A 19,595-nucleotide genomic window follows, 5' to 3' on the forward strand; every position below is an offset into this window, starting at 1 on the left:
TTGAATTAGTTGCGTCCTGACAATGGACAAAATAGGTTTCCCCAAAACAGGCGAAGTGAGTCCCACTGGATCAGTTTCACTTTCAGTGAAAGACAGCACCTCAGACTAGGTGGTTAGGGGTATTGGTACAACATCCTGAGTTCTCCATGGTCCCCAATCACCCTGTAAGGATGCCACCTGCAGTCAAATGGACAGGTAATGACAGATCCTGTACTTTCTTCAGAAGAGACAGGATCCACAGGAGAGGATAGGACTTGAGGCACCTCTGGTACAGGTATCACAGGTACACGACTCTCGGGACATCTTTCAACACACCAATTCAATTCACAGTAGGTGCCATTCATTTGACATTAGTCAGGGCAATTTCCAGCTGCTTATGAAAATCAATCACCTCATCCTGTGTTTGAGAACAGCATTCACAGTGAGGCTGCTTTTGGCTGGTACAATGTATTACAAGGCAATGAAGAAATAACTTTAAATTAAACCTGCTGATTGTCTTTTAATCTGTTGAGCTAAAAAGCTGCTAATTCCCTGTAAGAGCTGAAGCAAACACACAAAACAAGTTTTCTATTGAGGCAACTCAAAAAACCTGTGGGAAAAATTACCAGTTTCCTAAAACATTTAGATGTTAATTATAGTAGTTAGCAAACTTGAAAATAAAGTTAATTTATGATATATGCAGATAATATATATGGCTACTTCTCTTTAAGGGGAAGCTAGATGTAACACAATATGTTACTTAGAAAATATGCTACAGTAACTAAATCAACGCCAATTTGTTACAAATTACTCATACATTATGAAAGGACAATGGTAGCTTCCAAAAATTCTCAAAAACACATGTTTATCTCTGTTGATATACAATGAAATTCAGGGTTGATGTATACTTTAGCTCAACTGTGAACCACAAATGACGGCTTGCTACGAATTAAATTATGTATCCAAAACACTTTTACTGCTAACGTATGAAAATGTAGTTTTGTAAGGGTCCCAAAATTCTGAAACTAACCTATTTCTCATACAACTGTGAAATGAAATTAGAAAAAGATTCTTTAGAGTGAGGAGAGGCCTACTGCTTTCAAGAATTTTAAAAGAGCACAATTTAGTTTAAGCCTATAATTGACAGTAAGAGTACTAGTTTATTGCGGCGCTAGCAAATGTTCGAAGTTTCACAATATATCACAATGCAAACAGGTATTGATACAATCAACGAAAAATTACGCCGAAGAAGTGATGAGAACAGTAAAATATGTGAATCTAGAACTTTAAATCAACGCACATTCTTGTACAAGTAGTCTCACACAAGAGAAAAAATCCTAAATCAGCTTTTATATATAAATTAATGTGTGTATTGCACAAATCTTTCACTTAGCTGATTTTGTGCATGCTTCTACACTGGTCTGCTGAAGAAGAACATTGCAGCATAAGTTTACCTCGATCAAAATTGCTAAAATGGCCAGCACCAACAAAGCAAGTCTTCTGCCTGTTGCAGTATTTAAATACAAGTGGCACTTATTGTCTAAATAAACTAACAACTTATTAATACTTCCACTAACAGAAGAGCACTCCTGACCTTGTAACCAATTACTGCAGCTGCCAACACACGACTAACTTCTTTACTTACAGTTAATGTACAGGCACCTGCTACAAGGGATACCACACAGGGACAAAATGCTGTAACTTCTATCATAAGTTTGCCAAATGTAGAAAGGTAAGCTGTGTGCACTGTCGCAAATAAGCCCAGGGTGCTTACACTCAATACTAATTGTCAATCTAGTTTATAGGAATGTCTTAACTCACTTGCACTCAAATGCATTATTTTTTAGTCATCAGTCTATTTTCAACATAACATTGAAGGCAGAAATGTTAATGTATTATTCTTAATGTTACTCTTCAATATGGGCAAAGAACCTGAAACTCTTGTTATGCAACAAAAATAGTCAAGAATGCTTAATCTAAAGATGTCTTCTAATGAACTCTGCTCTCAAGCTTTTAATAATGTTTCATAAAGTATCCATGCTACAGTCAACCAAAATAATGAAAAATTCTTACTCAATGTTATTACCTTCAGCATCACATCTGCAATGACAACTATAGGTCTCCGCAGCACGTGTGCTAATGCAAGTACGTGAACTTCTTCAAGGCTCTCATACGTTGCATTTTCTGGTATCTCCTCCCTTAAATTAAAATAAAACAAAGGGAAATCTCTTAGCAGAGATGTTTAATGTATTTGGCAATGTGAAACTTTAATTACCGACCGCTACATACAGATTTTTTTAAAGTGTAAAGGCTTTGGCTTTACAGAACATTATCAGACATCTGACTAATGCACATCATTATAGAGGTTCTGGTATTGTTCTTGATATTTAATCTAAACTTTTAGTTGACCAGTTTCACTGCCAGTATGCTTCCTCAGACCCATATGTCAATTAAGAACAACAGTATGAAACAGACTGTATACTCACAGGGAACGCTCCATAAGAATGGAACTGCGTCTGCGATTCATTGACTTCCGTGGCTGAGTTGAAGCCATGCTGATTATGCTGTCCCATTCACGTTGCCATTCCTCCTCAGTATATACAAGACCTGCAGCTAGATTAGCACGTGTCTGTTGCCATCGCCAGCGTCGATACAAAGCTTCACGGCATGGAGAACCCGATAAGAAACCATGAAGAGCACGTCGCAGAGTCAGCAGTCTATCGTGGAAGCCCCACATTCCTGCAAGAGCACATGTTTACTACATACATTCAAATTTCTTTGAACTATGAAAAGTTTTCCTGATCCCACCAAGGAGCATGACCAGTTATAGTCTGTCTATAAATGAAGAGTGGGCAGTTCTTGTGGTGGCGGACGTGGGGCAGATTGGGGCGGAAGGGACTTGGGGCGGAAGGGACTTGGGGCGGAAGGGAGGCGGGCAGAGGGGGGGGTGGGGGTTGGGGGGAAGGGATTGATGAATGATGTATTACAACTGCTATGCAGAACAAAATTCTCTTCTTAGACATATAAATATCTTCATCGTCTCACTCATATCTCGAACTTTACAGATAATTAAGTGCATTGAGACATAAGAGTTTGTTTAAAACCCATATGAAAATATGAACATGCGACTTAGCTACTCCGAGTCCAAGACATGCATGTACATAGCAATCTATATTCAATTGTTCATCAGTCTTTTTTACAATCACCACAGACATTAACACATCAAAGAATACTACGTAATTATTCCTAGAGTTTTCATCATGTCTTCTGTGGTGCTGGTGGGAAACACTTGTCACCGTCAGTGACTCGCCCTTCTTACAATCTTCTAATAACAACCTTCTGACCTGCACATATAAACAGGTAGATCGGTAGAAACGTTCTCACTCTCCCGCACTTGTACCTAAAATATCATGTGTTTGAGACGGTGGAAGGCCGAGTGTTTCTAGAAAATTTACCCCGAAATTCTTGAGGCACTACAGTGTTCCTATTTTCTTATTCATTTCTAATCTTACTCCTCCATTACCCCTAACTGTTGTTATATTTATAAGCCTGTATTCACCCTATCAGAAGTCCTGTTCCTCCAGCCACCAAACTTCACTAATTCCCATTATATTTAACTTCAACCTATCCCTTTCCCTTTTTAAATATAGACTTACAAGAAGATATGAAAGAGGTTACTGCATAATTTTCTCACTCTGGTAACAGAGTCAGTTCGGTTTCCGATTATGGCCAATGCAGTGCCAAAATAGTCACCATTAGCACAGCAGAGTGTGTTTCTGTTGTTTGTGATGTCAGCAGAAATGCCTATTTGTAATTTGCACTCATAATGCAACAACTGTTGTATACGATCACACGTATAGTAATATTCCGACAAGGACATGTCTTTCAGACATGTTGAATATTTAATGACTGTTTCACCTGCGCACTTGATAACGGCTATTAAGCTGAAATTGCAACAGTGTGAAATAAAGAAATGTTAATGAATTAAGTAATCACTTAACAAATTATGTAATTTTGTGCAACAATCAGTCAAACGAAACAACTTCAGGTTCAAGATGGAATAACAACATTATGAAAAGGACAGAGTGCTACTCACCACACAAAGGAGGCATTTAGGCGCAGACAGATACTATGAGAACACTGCTAAACATTTAAGCTTTCAGTGCTGCTAGATGCACAATCAGAAATCTGTACTGCGGGAGAGGGGAGGGAAGGGAGAGGGAATGGAGGTTTTAAGGAACCAAACTACGAGGTCATCGGGCCCTTAATTCCCTGCGTGTCAAGCAGTGAATAGTCCCCAGAGAGGAAGCACATGGAAGGGAAATCTCAGTGGATTTGACTGTATCTGAGAATCAAGAAAACAAAGAGAGAGAAGCAAGTAAAAGTGAAATAGGGGTACAAGGGTGAAGGTGGGATAATTCTCCACTCAGAAAGCAGCTGGAGGGCTCCAGACAAATTAAGTGACCTGAGACATGACCTCTGCATCCAACAAGTGTTTCCACATCTTCCCTTATCATAGGAACATTAACTTCATGGACAAGATTAAACCTTGGAAAGAGATTGGTGATGACGAGTCTGTAAACCGACAACAAATGGACAAGAGTAAGAAGAATTGAAAAGGGGGAAGGGCAGGAGCCAGGCCAAACCACAAAGCAAGTGCAGCCGTTGTCCCCCCTGGATTGGAGTAGGCAACGAGGTGCCTCTCCAGTCTCTCAATTGGCCAATAAGACTAATGCACCCTACATCACAGACAGGAGTAAAAACACTTTCACAGGTAAAACGTAAAACCAAATCTGCCACTTTGACGTCATCTGCTAGCACCAGAGGTAGTGTATCAGCAAGTTTCAGGTACACTGTAAGGTGGCCAAATTAGGGCAGTCTAGTAGGATGTGGGCCACCTAGAGATGAGCAACACACTGACAGTGGGGTGGATCCTCATTCAGTGGATGTGGACAAGAGTTAGCAAGTACGACAAATGTGAAGCTACAGTAGCTTTCCTGCAAGAACCGCAAAGGGAAGACTGCTCACGGTTGTTATCTCCCTTACGGTTTGCAGTTTATTCAGAGAAACTATGGCACACCAATCTGCATTCCAAGCATCCAACAACTGTCAGTGTAGAGTTGACTGAAGGCCTGGTTCTGGTACCCCATCTCCAAAGTCGGCATCCTGATAGCCAACCCATCAGCATGTACATTCGCAGGGATCCCAAAGTGACCAGGGGTTCATACAAAGATGACCAACCATCCAGCATGGTGGAGGTCATACAGGCAAAATCGATGGGTGTTGGTCGACAGCCTGAAAACTACTCAAGGAGTCAATGCCAGCACAAAATGGAAAGTGGCTGAGGTCTCTGGCAATTCACTGCATCTTGCAAGTGAATAGGCTAAATTGGTTCGTCCACTGATCATAAAGCTATCCATGTATACCACCTCTGAGCCTACAAATATTCAGGAACAGACGGCAAAAAACCATAGGGTCTACTGAGTCTTAGGACAAAGGAGAGGTCTAGGCAGGTCCAAGGATGAGGTACATGCCACTGGTGCACATGCAAATTCTCTCTAACAAGAGGCAACAGTGGGGAAAGATGGAGTTTAGAGCAGAGAGTCTGTATGTCAATTGTGATTGTGACTCCAGACAACTGCCTCTGTTGTGGGAGATAGATGTCCCTACCACGAGCAAGTACACAGTAGTTCAGACAATCAGGGGAGCAGTGAATGTCTATTGCACAGCTAAGCAACAGCTGTTGGCACCTAATCTTTATGCGAGGGATGCCAACCTCCGTGAGTAGGCTGTTCACAGACCCAGTCCTACAGGCACTTGTCACGAGTCGGACTCCACAATGTTGTATCGTGTCCAGCATCCACAATGCTGAGCCATATGCCAGGCTCACATAATCAGGAAGAGACAGGATCAGAGCCTTGTAGACCCACAAAAGTATAGAGAGGTCTGCACCTCAGCTGGTGTTACCGAGATGGTGAAAAGTATTAAAGTGTGACCAGCATGTTTCCTTAAGCTAACAAAGATGTGAAAGCCACATCAACCGTGCATCAAAGACCAATCCCTAAAAATGAAAAGACTCCACCACAATGAACACTGGGCCCTCGAGATAGAGTTCTGACTGGAGAAGAACAGAATGACGAGGACAGAAGTGCATGACACATGTATTGGCAGCAGAAAACTGGAAGCCATGGGCAAGAGCCCAAGCCTGCACATTTCTTATGGCACCTTGTAGTCAGCTTTCAGCAATACCTACAGTTGAGCAGCAATAATAGATGCAACGATTGTCAGCATACAAGGAGGGTGGCACTGTAGACTGCACAGCTAAAGATAGTCCACGATAGCCATTTAAAACAGGGGCACGTGCAATACAGAGCCCTGCATAACACCATTCTCTTGTATTTGGGGAGTACTGTGGGAAGCAGCAAAGACATTCCACACAAAAATCAGGAGTTGGCCCCACACAACCCACTTATGAAGGACAGTAAGTATATAGTGATGTCATGTGGTGTCATAAGCACGATGCAAGTCAAAGAAGACAGAAGTAAGATGCTGACACCAAGCAAACACTGTCTGAATAGCAGACCCTAGGCAGACAAAACTGTCAGCAGTAGAATGGTCTTGACTAAAATTGCCCTGGGACGGGGCCAAAACACCCAGATAATCAAGGTACCAATACAACCATAGGTTTCACCATATGTTCGAATAATTTGCAGAGGACATTAGTAAGGGTAAATAGGCAACAGCTGTCCATCTCAAGGATGTGTTGACCCAGTTGCAGTATTGTGATAATCATACTTTCTCACAATTGAGATGGGATCTCACCCTCGCTCCAGCTACGACTGAAAATGGGAAGCATGTGACGTTGGAAATCTACTGATAACTCATCATTTTTTGTTTTCTGTCTCCTTAGTTGCTTTCAAATTCTTGGAAGTATTTTCCGTCTACACAAATGCTTAAAAAGCTTATCAGTTGTTTTTCGTGGAGGTATGTTCCGCCTATGCAACTAATTGAAGGTAGTTTTTTTATTGCCATATGCGTTTTACTTCATTTATTTGTGAAGCATCTTCAGCGGCCTGTAATACGTTTCTTTTTATACATAATAAACGTATTATGTGGTAGTTACAATATGTTGGTATGTTACATTTTGTCATGTTTTACTCTTGTTTTTTAGGTCAGAATCAACTTTTATAGCACAAATTTCATGCTGTGAAATTATCGTCTGGCACTACTTACAATTTCCAGCGCTGTTAGCTCATGTGTGGTGCTGGAGATGTATTCGTTAGTTTCCAAGCTCCATTTGGCCGATTTCCAGCATTGTTTCACCCACATTTGATTCAACACATCGTATATATCACGCGCACCTTTCATTTTGTGATCAAGATATGTGCGTTTTCAGAGTGTAGTGTTGTCAACTGTCATTGTGTCTGTCGTCTTTTGTTTGTGTTGTGTGTATGGTTTGATATTTTTCATTTGTTTTGTTTGTTTGTTTTTATATATTTTGCAATGACTCTTTGTAGGTGAAAGTTTTCTTGCAATGTCAGCAGCTTTTTGTTGAGATTATTCACTCAGATAACTCTCATCTCACGTTCCATGTTTTATCAGGTGTTTGGCCAAGGTAGAATGACTATTTTCATATTTCCAACTTATTATATGTTCTTTATATCTAGTGTTGAAGTTTCCAGATACACTAATTTAATTTCTTGGCACTCTAGCTGGTACATACCTGCTCCTTGGTATTTATCTGGTTTGTATGTTGTTTGTAATTTTGTTGGAGTGTTGGTTGGTTGGATTAAAAGAGAGGGGGGGGGGGGGGGGACCAAACTAAGAGGTCATCAGTCCCTTATTCTGAATAAAACAATGCCACAAGTATGAGAATATAATAAACTAGAGTGACAACTCAAAACAGAATGAAAGGAAAAATCACAACTACAATGAAGGGCAACAAATGTGTAAATGGACAAAAAGGGTCAAGAAATGCAAGAAACGGGATGAAGAGATTAAAACAACAAAGCAGATTACCATGGCTGGGTGACCATGAGAATAAAAAAGGAGAAGCCAGCCACTCTGCAACACATTTAAACCTCCACCCTAGAAGCACTAGGGTGGAGGACACAGACGGACAAAGGACATGCGCTAAAACTTAGATCAAATGATAAAACCCACCCTCACGAATAAAATGTAAAACTAAATCAGCCGATGAGGTGTTGTCAGATAAAATTAGCAGAAATGAGTCCCGTAACTCAAGATTTCGTCGCTGGGAAGTCAAAGTGGGACAGTGCACCAGAATATGGGCCACCGTCAACCGGGTACCGAACCTACATTCAGGCAGGTCTTCATGGCGCAGGAGGCAACTATGGTTTGCCCAAGCGTGACCAATGCAGAGGCAGCAGAGGACAACTTATTCCTGCGAGAGGCCCGCATGGAAGTCTTCCAGACATTTGTAGCCTCCTTAATGACATGCAGTTCGTTGTGTGTAGCGTTATGCAATTCCGTCTCCCAAAGCCAAAAGAACCCTACGCCATAAGTCAGAACGTAGGTCAGGTTCAGAGATGCCAATCTCCAGAAGCGGTTTCCAAGTAGCCTGTTTGGCCAGCCTGTCAGCAAGTTCATTGTCTAGGATGTCAACGTGTCCTGGGGTCCACACTCAAACACCACTGAAAGACGGGACCGGGGATGGACGCTACCAAAGGATGGTTAGGGTAGCAATGGTCGATAGCTTGTAGGCTGCTCAAGGAGTCAGCATACAGAAGAAACGATTCCCCAGGACATGAACGGACATACTGAAGTGCACGAGAGATGGCCACCATCTCTGCAGTGAATACACTGCAGCCATCAGGCAAGGAATGCTGTTCAAAATGGCCTCTGAGGATGTAGGCAAAGCCAACATGACCATCAGCCATCAAGCCATCAGTGTAAACCACTTTAGAGCCCCGGAACACGTCAAGAATCGCGAGGAAGTGATAGTGAAGGGCAGCACAAGTACCTGAGTCCTTAGGGTCATGCGAAAGGTTCAGACGAATTTGCGGCCTAGGTGTGCACCGTGGAGGTGTATGTGGACAAATCTGGATGTGAGGTGGTAAAGGGAAGGACTCCAGTTCAGACAGAAGGGATCGCACATGAACCACAATAGTTAGCAATGACCTGGGCTGCCGATGTAGGAGATGAACTGCTGCGGGTAGAAAAGGGAGACGGTAATTCGGATGCTCAAGAGAACTATGAATGTGTGCAGCATAACTGGCGAGCAGTTGTGCACGTCAGATCTGCAATGGAGGGACTCTGGCTTCCACCTGGACGCTGGTCACCGGATTCATTCTAAAAGCTCCCATCGCTAGGCGAACGCCACAGTGGTGCACTGGGTCAAGTACACGCAACGCTGTTGGTGCCACTGAGCCATAAACCAGACTCCCATAGTCAAGGTGGAACTGAACAGGGCTTTGTAGAGCTGCAGCAGAGTAGAGTGATCTGCACCTTAGTTGGTGTTGCTCAGGCAGCAGAGGGCATTGAGGTGCTGCCAGGACTTCCGCTTAAGCTGATGAAGGTGAGATAGCCAAGTCAATCCAGCATCGAAAACCAGTCCTAAGAATCGGTATGTCTCCACTACAATGAGTGGATTGTCATGAAGGTAAAGAAAGTTCTAGTTCCAGATGAACAGTATGATGCTGACGGAAGTGCATAACACACGACTTAGTGACCGAAAACTGGAAACCATGGGCAAGAGCCCATGACTGCCCCTTGTGGATGGCTCCCTGTAGGCACCGCTCAGCAACACCAGTAATGGTGGAGCAGTACAAAATGCAGAAGTCATCTGCATACAGAGAGGGTGAGACGGACGGTCTGTGTCATCTGCATATAGAGAGGATGAGACGGACGGTCCTACAACAGTGCTAGACTGTTAACTGATACAAAAAAATAGTGATACACTCAATACAGAGCCCTGTGGGACCCCATTCTCCTGGATATGGGGGGAACTATGGGAGGCACCAACTTGGACACAGGAAGTACGGAGCGACAGGAAGTTTTGAATAAAAATCGGGAGAGGGCCTCAGAGAACCTACCCGTATAGTGTGCCAAGGATATGATGTCACCAGGTGGTGTCATACATTTTGCGTTGATCAAAAAACGATGGCAACAAGGTGTTGTCATCTGGAAAAGTCTGTTCGGATGGCCGACTCGAGGGACACAAGATTATCAGTGGTAAAGCACCACTGGTGGAAGCCGCCCTGACATGGAGCCAGTAGGCCACATGACTCGAGGACCCAACCAAACCACCGACACACCATATGTTCCAGCAGCTTACAAAGAATGTTGGTGAGGCTGATGGGCCAATAGCTATCCACAGCAAGCGGGTTTTTACTGGGTTTGAGCATCGGAACGATGGTGCCCTCCCACCATTCCGAAGGAAAGATGCCATCACAGCATCACATCCAGTTGAAGATAACGAGGAGATGATGCTTGTTGGCAGACGAGAGATGTTTAATCATCTGACTGTGGATCTGATCCGACCCAGGAGCTGTGTCGGGGCAATGAGCAAGTGCGCTGAGGAGCTCCCACTCCGTAAATCAGGCGTTATAGGGTTCACTGTGGCATATAGTGAACAAGACGACTTTCCTTTCCATTAGCTGTTTGAGGGTGTGAAAGGCTGAGGGGTAGTTCTCAGACACAGAGGCTCGAGCATAGTGCTCAGCAAAGTGCTCGGCAATCACATTTGCGTCGGTACATAGCATGCCAGTGATGGTAACACCAGGGACAACTGTTGGGGTCTGTTGCCCAAACAGACATCTGATCTTCATCCAGACTTGGGAAGGTGGTGTATGGCACCCAATGGTCGACACGTACCACTCCCAACACTCCTGTTTCCGTCATTTTATAAGGTGGCATACACGGGCACGGAACCACAAAAACGCTATCAGATGCTTTAAGGAAGGGTGTCGCTTGTGCCGTTGTAGAGCTCGTCAACACTCTGTAATTGCCTCAACGACTTCCAGCGACCACCAGGGGACTGTATTTTACGGGAGGGCACCCTAAAGAGTGAAGGCTCATGTTTTCTGCCACAGAAACGATTGTTGTAGTCACCTGCTCAACCATCGCATCGATGTTACAGTGTGGGGGAGATTCAACAGTGACCACAGAGGTGAAAATTTCCCAGTCTGCCTTGTTTAAGGCCCATCTGGGCAGGCGTCCATGGGCTTGACGCCGGGGCAGTGACAGGAAGATGGGGAAATGGTCACTACCACACAGGTCGTCATGTACTCTCCAGTGGATAGATGGGAGAAGTCCTGGGCTGCAAACTGATATATCAATGGCCGAGCAGCTACCAAGAGCCACACTGAACTGTGTGACTGCTCCAGTATTTAAGAGGCAGAGGCCGAATTGAGACAGTAAAGTTTCGACATCTCTGCCAATGCCAGTAAGCACGGGTGCCACCCCACACGGGGTTATGGGCGTTAAAATCTCCCAAAAGTAGGAAAGGTTTAGGGAGGTGATGAATCAGTGCAGTTAATATATTCAGGGATACTGCACTGTCTGAAAGAAGATATACATTGCAGACGGTTACTTCCTGCATTGTCCTCATTCTGACAGCCACAGCTTCAAGAGGGGTTTGAAGGTGCACAGTGTCACTACAGACTGAGTTTAGGACATAAATACAAACTCCACATGACACTCGATTATAGTTTCTACACTTCCTGTAATATCCCTTACAGCCACAAAGGGCAGCGGTCTGCATTGCCGGGAGCCACATTTCCTGGGGGACAATGCAGAAAGCAAGTGTAAAGCTTAACAGTTGCCGCAGCTCAGCCAGGCGGTGGAAGAAAACTGCTGCAATTCAACTGGAGGATGACGTCATTGTGACACTGGGAAGGCATGGAGCATTCAATGAGGCAGTTTACGCCGCAGGGTCACCTGTTGCCACCAACATTTTGCATGAGCAGTCTAAATCCATTGTGTCTGAACGTCCAGCGAGATCTAGGTCCTCAGCAGACACCAGAATATCCAACCCATCCTCAGATGCAGAGCTTTTAGGTAGCGGTGGTGTGGATGCCACCGCAAGCTCCTTGTTCTTGGAGGTGGTCTTTCCCTGGCTGGAAGGACTTCACTGAATCAGTCCCTGGGACTGAGGATGAGTGTGAAGCCCTACGACCAGCTGCTTTTGGGCTCTGCAGCCACTGAAGGGTGTCATCTTTCCCACTAGCAGAAAACTGGGAATGGAGTGACCCAAGGGAACCCTTTCTAGCGAGAGGAGACGAAGAAGCCTTACGCTTCTCTGGCTCAGAAGTGGGGTCTGAAATCCCCGATGACTGGGGAGGATGGGGGGAGGGGGGGGGGAGGGGTGTTGCTCCTAAAGTAGGTGGTGCAGAGCAACAGGGAGGGAATGGCCCCACCACCATCAAGGGGACGGGTGTAGTCTCCCAGTTCTGAGAGGCGAAGTGTAGATCAGTTGGTCCAGTGTCTTATATTCCACAATTTTCCTCTCTTTCTGTCAAATTCTGCCGTCTGGGGAGCAAGGTGAATGATGGTTTCCACAGCTGACACAGATGGGGAGGGGGGGGGGGGCGGCGGCATAAGGAGTACTGGGATGCGACGGACAGCCACAATTTTGACAGGTGGGGCTGAAAGTACAGTGGGAAGACATATGGCCGAAATTCCAGCACTTAAAGCACTGCACTGGGGGAGGGATATACGGCTTGACATCACAGCAGACTACCACCTTGACCTTCTCGGGCAATGTGCCACCCTTGAAGGACAAGATGAAGGCACTGGTGGCAACCTGGTTATACCTTGGACCCCGATGGACGTGCCAGATGAAATGAACACTTTGCCATTCTAAATTGGCAAGCAGCTCTTTGTCAGACTGCAAAAGGAGGTCCCTGTGTAATATAATACCCTGAACCATATTTAAGCTCTTTATGAGGCGTGATGGTAACAGAAACATCCCCCATCTTGCCTCTAGTGAGTAATGCCCATGACTGTGCAGAGGATGATGTTTTTATCAAAACTGACCCAGAGCGCACATTGGACAAGCCCTCCACCTCCCCAAACTTGTCCTCCAAATGCTCCACAAAAAACTGAGGCTTCATGGACATAGAAAATTCCCCATCAACTGTCATACATGCGAGGTACCGGGGCGAATAAGCTTCACTGTCATCCTAGCCTGTTGTTCCTCCCAAGGTGTGGACAGCGAGGGAAACAATTTGGGGTCATATTTCTTAACACTGAAGTTAGACTTTGCCCACTTAGAGACTGCTTGCGGTGGACCACCAGTATGAGATGACGTACTATGTTTCATCGTGTGTCATCCACCCTGATGCCACCCACTCTGACCAGGGGCTCTCCCCACAGGCACCACCCAGCCGCAGCAAAGGCCACCTGGCAGTATGGCCATTGACGGGAGTCCCGATGCCCCAGGGTGATGGGCATCTACTTCTTGGCATATGTGGAGAGTTAATGGTGCAGGCATCAGTGGAGCGATCCGTGTATTATCAGGGGGCTACAACCAACAGGGTACATGGTTGCCCCACCACAACAGACTGGCTACCATGCTGGATATGAGGTGCAAAAAAGTCCATGGTTATCGTCAGCACAGAAAGTGACACTGCATAGTGCAATGTGGAAAACACACCAGGGAATGTGTCCTTGCCCGAGAGATGGAGAATGGGTGGGACTGCAATGCGATGATGAGAAAGTGGGCTACAGATCTCAATGCACGGTGGACACGATGCATCATGTAAGGCGCCCTTCTCCAATTGGCTCGCTCTTCGTGAAAATTTTGAAAAATGGAGGTCAAACCCTATGGGGGACCATCACACAAAGGCCGAAATGTGTGAGACTCGTTTTAGTTGCATCTTACGACAGCCCTCCCCCCCCCCCCCCCCCCCCCCCAAAGAAGAGGAGATCACCGACTCAGCTGCCAACAGAATGGCTGCAATTGTGCTATAGACAACCTCATCAATACCTCCATGAGGCAGGGTGTGAAGGGCAACACTGTCATGAAAGCACCTCAATCGGCTTTGGAGAGAGCTCATCTGGGTGGATACCCTGGCAAATGATGTGGTAAGGGAGTTCAAAAGACTGGAATATGATCATTATCACACAGATCTTCATGGACTCTCCCGTGGATAAATGCGAGAAGCCCTTGGCTTCAAATAGAGAGATCAATGGTTGAATAAGACCCACGTGCGACACTGAAGTGTGTGGGAACACCAATACTCAAGAGGCAAAGATCTAACTCTGCGAGCAAGTTTTCAACAGCTTTACTGCAGCTACTGGTTAAAGTTCCACCCCACAAAGTGTTGCGTGCATTGAAGTCACCTAATATTAGGAAGTTGGGGGGGGGGGGGGGGGGGGGGGGGAGTCGAGAAAACAGAGCAGACAATGTGTTCTGGGACACTTTATCATCAGGAGGCAGATGCAAGATACATGTTACAGATGGTAAATTCCACAAATGTCTTCACACGAACAGCCACAGCCTCCACAGTCATGTTGAGTGACACTTGTTTGCTGTAGACAGAGTCCAGAATATATGCGCAAACATCACACAAAGATCTTTCAGAGTCAGTATGATTCTTAAAACATACCCAGTAGCTCCTGAGAAACAAGTTTCCTGGAAGGTGATTCGAAGAACAGGGGAAGTGCACAAAAGATGTCATAGCTCAGCCAAGTGGCAGAAAAAAACTGCTAATTCCACTGGAGGATCATGATATCAGTAACCTGCAAGTGCGTGAAGCGACCAAGGAGGCAGGTCAAGCTTCAGCACCGCCTGCTTCCACTGTTTGTGAAGATACACTATCAACACACATTAAAAATCACTTGACATATTTTGAGTGCTACTCTGAATTTTCCATTTATATTTTTTTAGAGACAGTTTTTGCTTCTCCTGTAAAATTTAGCAAAATGACGTTAAGAGGTTTTCATTGCCTCCAATCTATTTTTTCCAAATCAGGGTGTTTGGGGCCGTCCAGTTCCATAGGGGACACCCACGACGCTGCCTCAGACACACAGGTGGAAAATGCAGGGTCTGGCAGCACAGGAGCCATCAGAATCTTCCTCCTTTTGGAGAACTACTTTTTGCCCTTAGATGGATTTAGACTTCCGGGTGAGGGCTTGACTACTCTAGATTCTGACAGAGGAGGAATGCTAAGTTCTACAACATGCAACATGTGGCTCAATTGGCATCTGGTTGCATGTCAGCAGAGTTTTGGGAAGGGAGTGTCCTGATGGACCCCTACTTGGTAAGTGGTGCCAGAGGGGGGGTGTTACTTCTCCAACTAGGGGTTGGGGACTGATGTTCCTTGTGGATAGACAGTCAACACTCCCAAAGAGAGTGTTGCGGAAGGAGGAGGACCCCAATCATCTGGTTGGCGTCAGGCAGCCCCAAGGGCCAGACGTAGAAGACATGGAGGGCTATGGCAAAGTCACTAAAGTGGATTACATCTTCATAGCACTAGCATAGTTGGCTGGTTGGTTTGTGGTATTAAAGGGACCAGACTGCAATGGTCATCGGTCCCTTGTTCCAAAACTTAAAAACTACTACACAGAGTAAAAAACGGATAATAGAGACAACAGACAACACAGGACAAGAAAAACTCAGACAAAGAACAGACATAACAAATCAAAATCACACAGAGTGTGGCAGTGGTTGGCCGACCGTAGAATAAAAAACGAAAAGCCAACCACCGAGAACACATTAAAAACTCAGTTTAAAACCATAGGCCAAAGGCCAGAATCAACACAAAACAATAAAACAGAAACACTCATATTAAATGATAAAAAAACCCCTCCCCGAATAAAACTTAAAACTAAGCCAGCCATAGCAGGGTCATCAGTTAAAAGGGCATCTACATCTACATTGATACTCCGCAAGCCACCCAACGGTGTGTGGCGGAGGGCACTTTACGTGCCACTGTCATTACCTCCCTTTCCTGTTCCAGTCGCGTATGGTTCGCGGGAAGAACGACTGTCTGAAAGCCTCCGTGCGCGCTCTAATCTCTCTAATTTTACATTCGTGATCTCCTCGGGAAGTATAAGTAGGGGGAAGCAATATATTCGATACCTCATCCAGAAACGCACCCTCTCGAAACCTGGCGAGCAAGCTACACCGCGATGCAGAGCGCCTCTCTTGCAGAGTCTGCCACTTGAGTTTATTAAACATCTCCGTAACGCTATCACGGTTACCAAATAACCCAGTGACGAAACGCGCCGCTCTTCTTTGGATCTTCTCTATCTCCTCCGTCAACCCGACCTGGTACGGATCCCACACAGATGAGCAATACTCAAGTATAGGTCGAACGAGTGTTTTGTAAGCCACCTCCTTTGTTGATGGACTACATTTTCTAAGCACTCTCCCAATGAATCTCAACCTGGTACCCGCCTTACCAACAATTAGTTTTATATGATCATTCCACTTCAAATCGTTCCGTACGCATACTCCCAGATATTTTACAGAAGTAACTGCTACCAGTGTTTGTTCCGCTATCATATAATCATACAATAAAGGATCCTTCTTTCTATGTATTCGCAATACATTACATTTGTCTATGTTAAGGGTCAGTTGCCACTCCCTGCACCAAGTGCCTATCCGCTGCAGATCTTCCTGTATTTCGCTACAATTTTCTAATGCAGCAACTTCTCTGTATACTACAGCATCATCCGCGAAAAGCCGCATGGAACTTCCGACACTATCTACTAAGTCATTTATATATATTGTGAAAAGCAATGGTCCCATAACACTCCCCTGTGGCACGCCAGAGGTTACTTTAACGTCTGTAGACGTCTCTCCATTGATAACAACATGCTGTGTTCTGTTTGCTAAAAACTCTTCAATCCAGCCACACAGCTGGTCTGATATTCCGTAGGCTCTTACTTTGTTTATCAGGCGACAGTGCGGAACTGTATCGAACGCCTTCCGGAAGTCAAGAAAAATAGCATCTACCTGGGAGCCTGTATCTAATATTTTCTGGGTCTCATGAACAAATAAGGCGAGTTGGGTCTCACACGATCGCTGTTTCCGGAATCCATGTTGATTCCTACATAGTAGATTCTGGGTTTCCAGAAATGACATGATACGCGAGCAAAAAACATGTTCTAAAATTCTACAAGAGATCGACGTAAGAGATATAGGTCTATAGTTTTGCGCATCTGCTCGACGACCCTTCTTGAAGACTGGGACTATCTGTGCTCTTTTCCAATCATTTGGAACCCTCCGTTCCTCTAGAGACTTGCGGTACACGGCTGTTAGAAGGGGGGCTAGTTCTTTCGCGTACTCTGTGTAGAATCGAATTGGTATCCCGTCAGGTCCAGTGGACTTTCCTCTATTGAGTGATTCCAGTTGCTTTTCTATTCCTTGGACACAGGGAGTGTATCAGGCAGCGCAAATGTCCGCCTGACCACAGCTAAAAGGGGGCAGGCCAACAAAATGTGGGCCACTGTCAAAGCCGCCCCGCAGCGACACAGAGGAGGGTCCTCCCGATGCAGTAAGTAACTGTGTGTCAGCCGGGAGTGGCCAATGCGGAGCCGATAAAGGACGACTGAGTCCCTCCGGTTGGCTCGCATGGATGACCGCCATACAGTCGTCGTCTCCTTAATGGCACGGAGTTTATTGGGCATGATCCGATTGCGCCATTCAGCGCCCCAAAGCGCAAAAACTTTTCGGCAGAGGACCGCTCGCAAATCAGTCTCTGGGAGGCCAACATCCAGAGATGGTTGCCTGGTGGCCTCTTTCGCCAGTCGGTCAACATGTTCAATGCCCGGTATACTGACATGACCGGGGGTCCACACAAAGACCACAGAGCGGCCGCAACGGGCAAGAATATGCAGGGATTCCTGGATAGCCATCACCAGACGAGAAAGAGGGAAATACTGGTTGAGAGCTCATAAACCGCTCAGGGAATCGCTACAGATCACGAAGGACTCACCTGAGCAGGAGCGGATATACTCTAGGGCTCGAAAGATGGCGACCAGCTCAGCAGTGTAAACGTTGCAGCCAGCCGGCAAGGAACGTTGTTCGGAATGGTCCCCTAGAGTTAGCGCATAACCGACACGACCAGCAACAATCGAACCGTCAGTGTAAACAACGTCAGAGCCCTGATACGTGGCCAGGATGGAATAAAAGTGGCGGCGGAAGACCTCTGGAGGGACTGAGTCCTTCGGGCCCTGTGCCGAGTCGAGCCAAAGGCAAGGGCGAGGAACACACCATGGGGGTGTATGCAAAGTGGCCCGAAAAGGAGGTGGAACAGTGAAAACCCTAAGCCCGGAGAGAAGCTCTTTGACACGGGCCACGATCGTACAACCTGACCGGGCCGACGTTCTGGCAGATGGACGACCGATCGTGGGAACAGGAGATGATAGTTTGGATGCCCGGGCAAGCTAAAAACATGGGCAGCATAAGCGGCCAGTAAATTTTGGCACCTGAACCGCACTGGAGGGACACCTGCCTCCACAAGTATGCTGTCCACTGGGCTGGTCCGGAAAGCACCAGTGGCAAGGTGTATTCCGCTGTGCAGGATTGGGTCCAGTACACGCAGCACAGATGGGGATGCTGAGCCATAAGCCAGGCTCCCATAATCCAGACGAGACTGGATAAACGCCTGGTAGAGCCGTAACAGGGTAGATCAGTCGGCGCCCCAGCGGGTGTGGCTCAAGCATCTCAGAGCATTTAGATGCCGCCAACACGCCTGTTTAAGCTGCCAAATATGAGGCAGCCAAGTCAGCCGGGCATCAAAAACTACACCCAAAAACCTGTGGGTCTCCACCACAGCAAGGAGTTCGTCGGCAAGATAAAGCCACGGCTCAGGATGGACTGTTCGGCGCCGGCAGAAATGCATAACGCGGGTCTTGGCAGCCGAAAACTGAAAACCATGCGCTACAGCCCAAGACTGCGCCTTGCGAATAGCGCCCTGTAGCTGACGTTCAACAGCTGCAATGCCAGTAGAGTGGTAGTAAAGGCAGAAGTCGTCAGCATACAGGAGAGCGGAGACAGAATTTCCCTCCGCCGCAGCGAGCCCATTTATTGCGATTAAAAACAGCCAGACACTGAGGACAGATCCCTGTGGTACCCCGTTCTCCTGGACTTGGGAGGAACTATGGGAGGCCGCGACTTGCACGCGGAAGGTACGATACGACAGAAAATTTCGAATAAAGATCGGCAGAGGGCCCCGAAGACCCCATCCATGAAGTGTAGAAAGTATGTGATGACGCCATGTCGTATCGTACACCTTCCGCATGTCGAAAAAGACAGCGACCAGGTGCTGACGGTGGGCAAAGGCAGTACGGATGGCCGACTCCAGACTCACCAGATTGTCGGTGGCAGAGCGGCCTTTACGGAACCCACCCTGAGACGGAGCCAGAAGGCCCCGAGACTCCAGTACCCAATTCAAGCGCCGGCTCACCATCCGTTCGAGAAGCTCGCAAAGAACGTTGGTTAGGCTAATGGGGCGGTAGCTGTCCACCTCCAAAGGGCTCTTGCCCGGTTTCAAAACCGGGATGACAATGCTTTCCCGCAATTGCGACGGAAACTCACCCTCGACTCAGAGACGGTTGTAAACGTCGAGGAGGCGTCGCTTGCAGTCCATTGAAATGTGTTTCAGCATCTGACAGTGAACGCGATCTGGCCCAGGAGCGGT

At 46.3% G+C, this 19,595-nt stretch overlaps 1 protein-coding gene across 3 annotated transcripts in view; it reads right to left on the reverse strand.

Moving 5' to 3' along the window:
• The window catches only part of LOC124804681 (OTU domain-containing protein 7B-like), a 109,466-nt gene that overhangs the window by 54,407 nt on the left and 35,464 nt on the right, over positions 1-19,595 (reverse strand). For all 3 annotated transcript variants that reach the window (XM_047264930.1, XM_047264928.1, XM_047264929.1), the window contains exons 5-6: positions 2,466-2,718; positions 2,066-2,177 (exon numbers count right to left, since the gene is read on the reverse strand). In XM_047264930.1, the coding sequence (XP_047120886.1) occupies positions 2,066-2,177; positions 2,466-2,718 (365 nt within the window). The remainder of the gene's footprint in view (positions 1-2,065; positions 2,178-2,465; positions 2,719-19,595) is intronic.

Source organism: Schistocerca piceifrons, chromosome 7, assembly GCF_021461385.2.
Source record: "Schistocerca piceifrons isolate TAMUIC-IGC-003096 chromosome 7, iqSchPice1.1, whole genome shotgun sequence".
In the NCBI taxonomy this organism is placed as follows: domain Eukaryota; kingdom Metazoa; phylum Arthropoda; class Insecta; order Orthoptera; family Acrididae; genus Schistocerca; species Schistocerca piceifrons.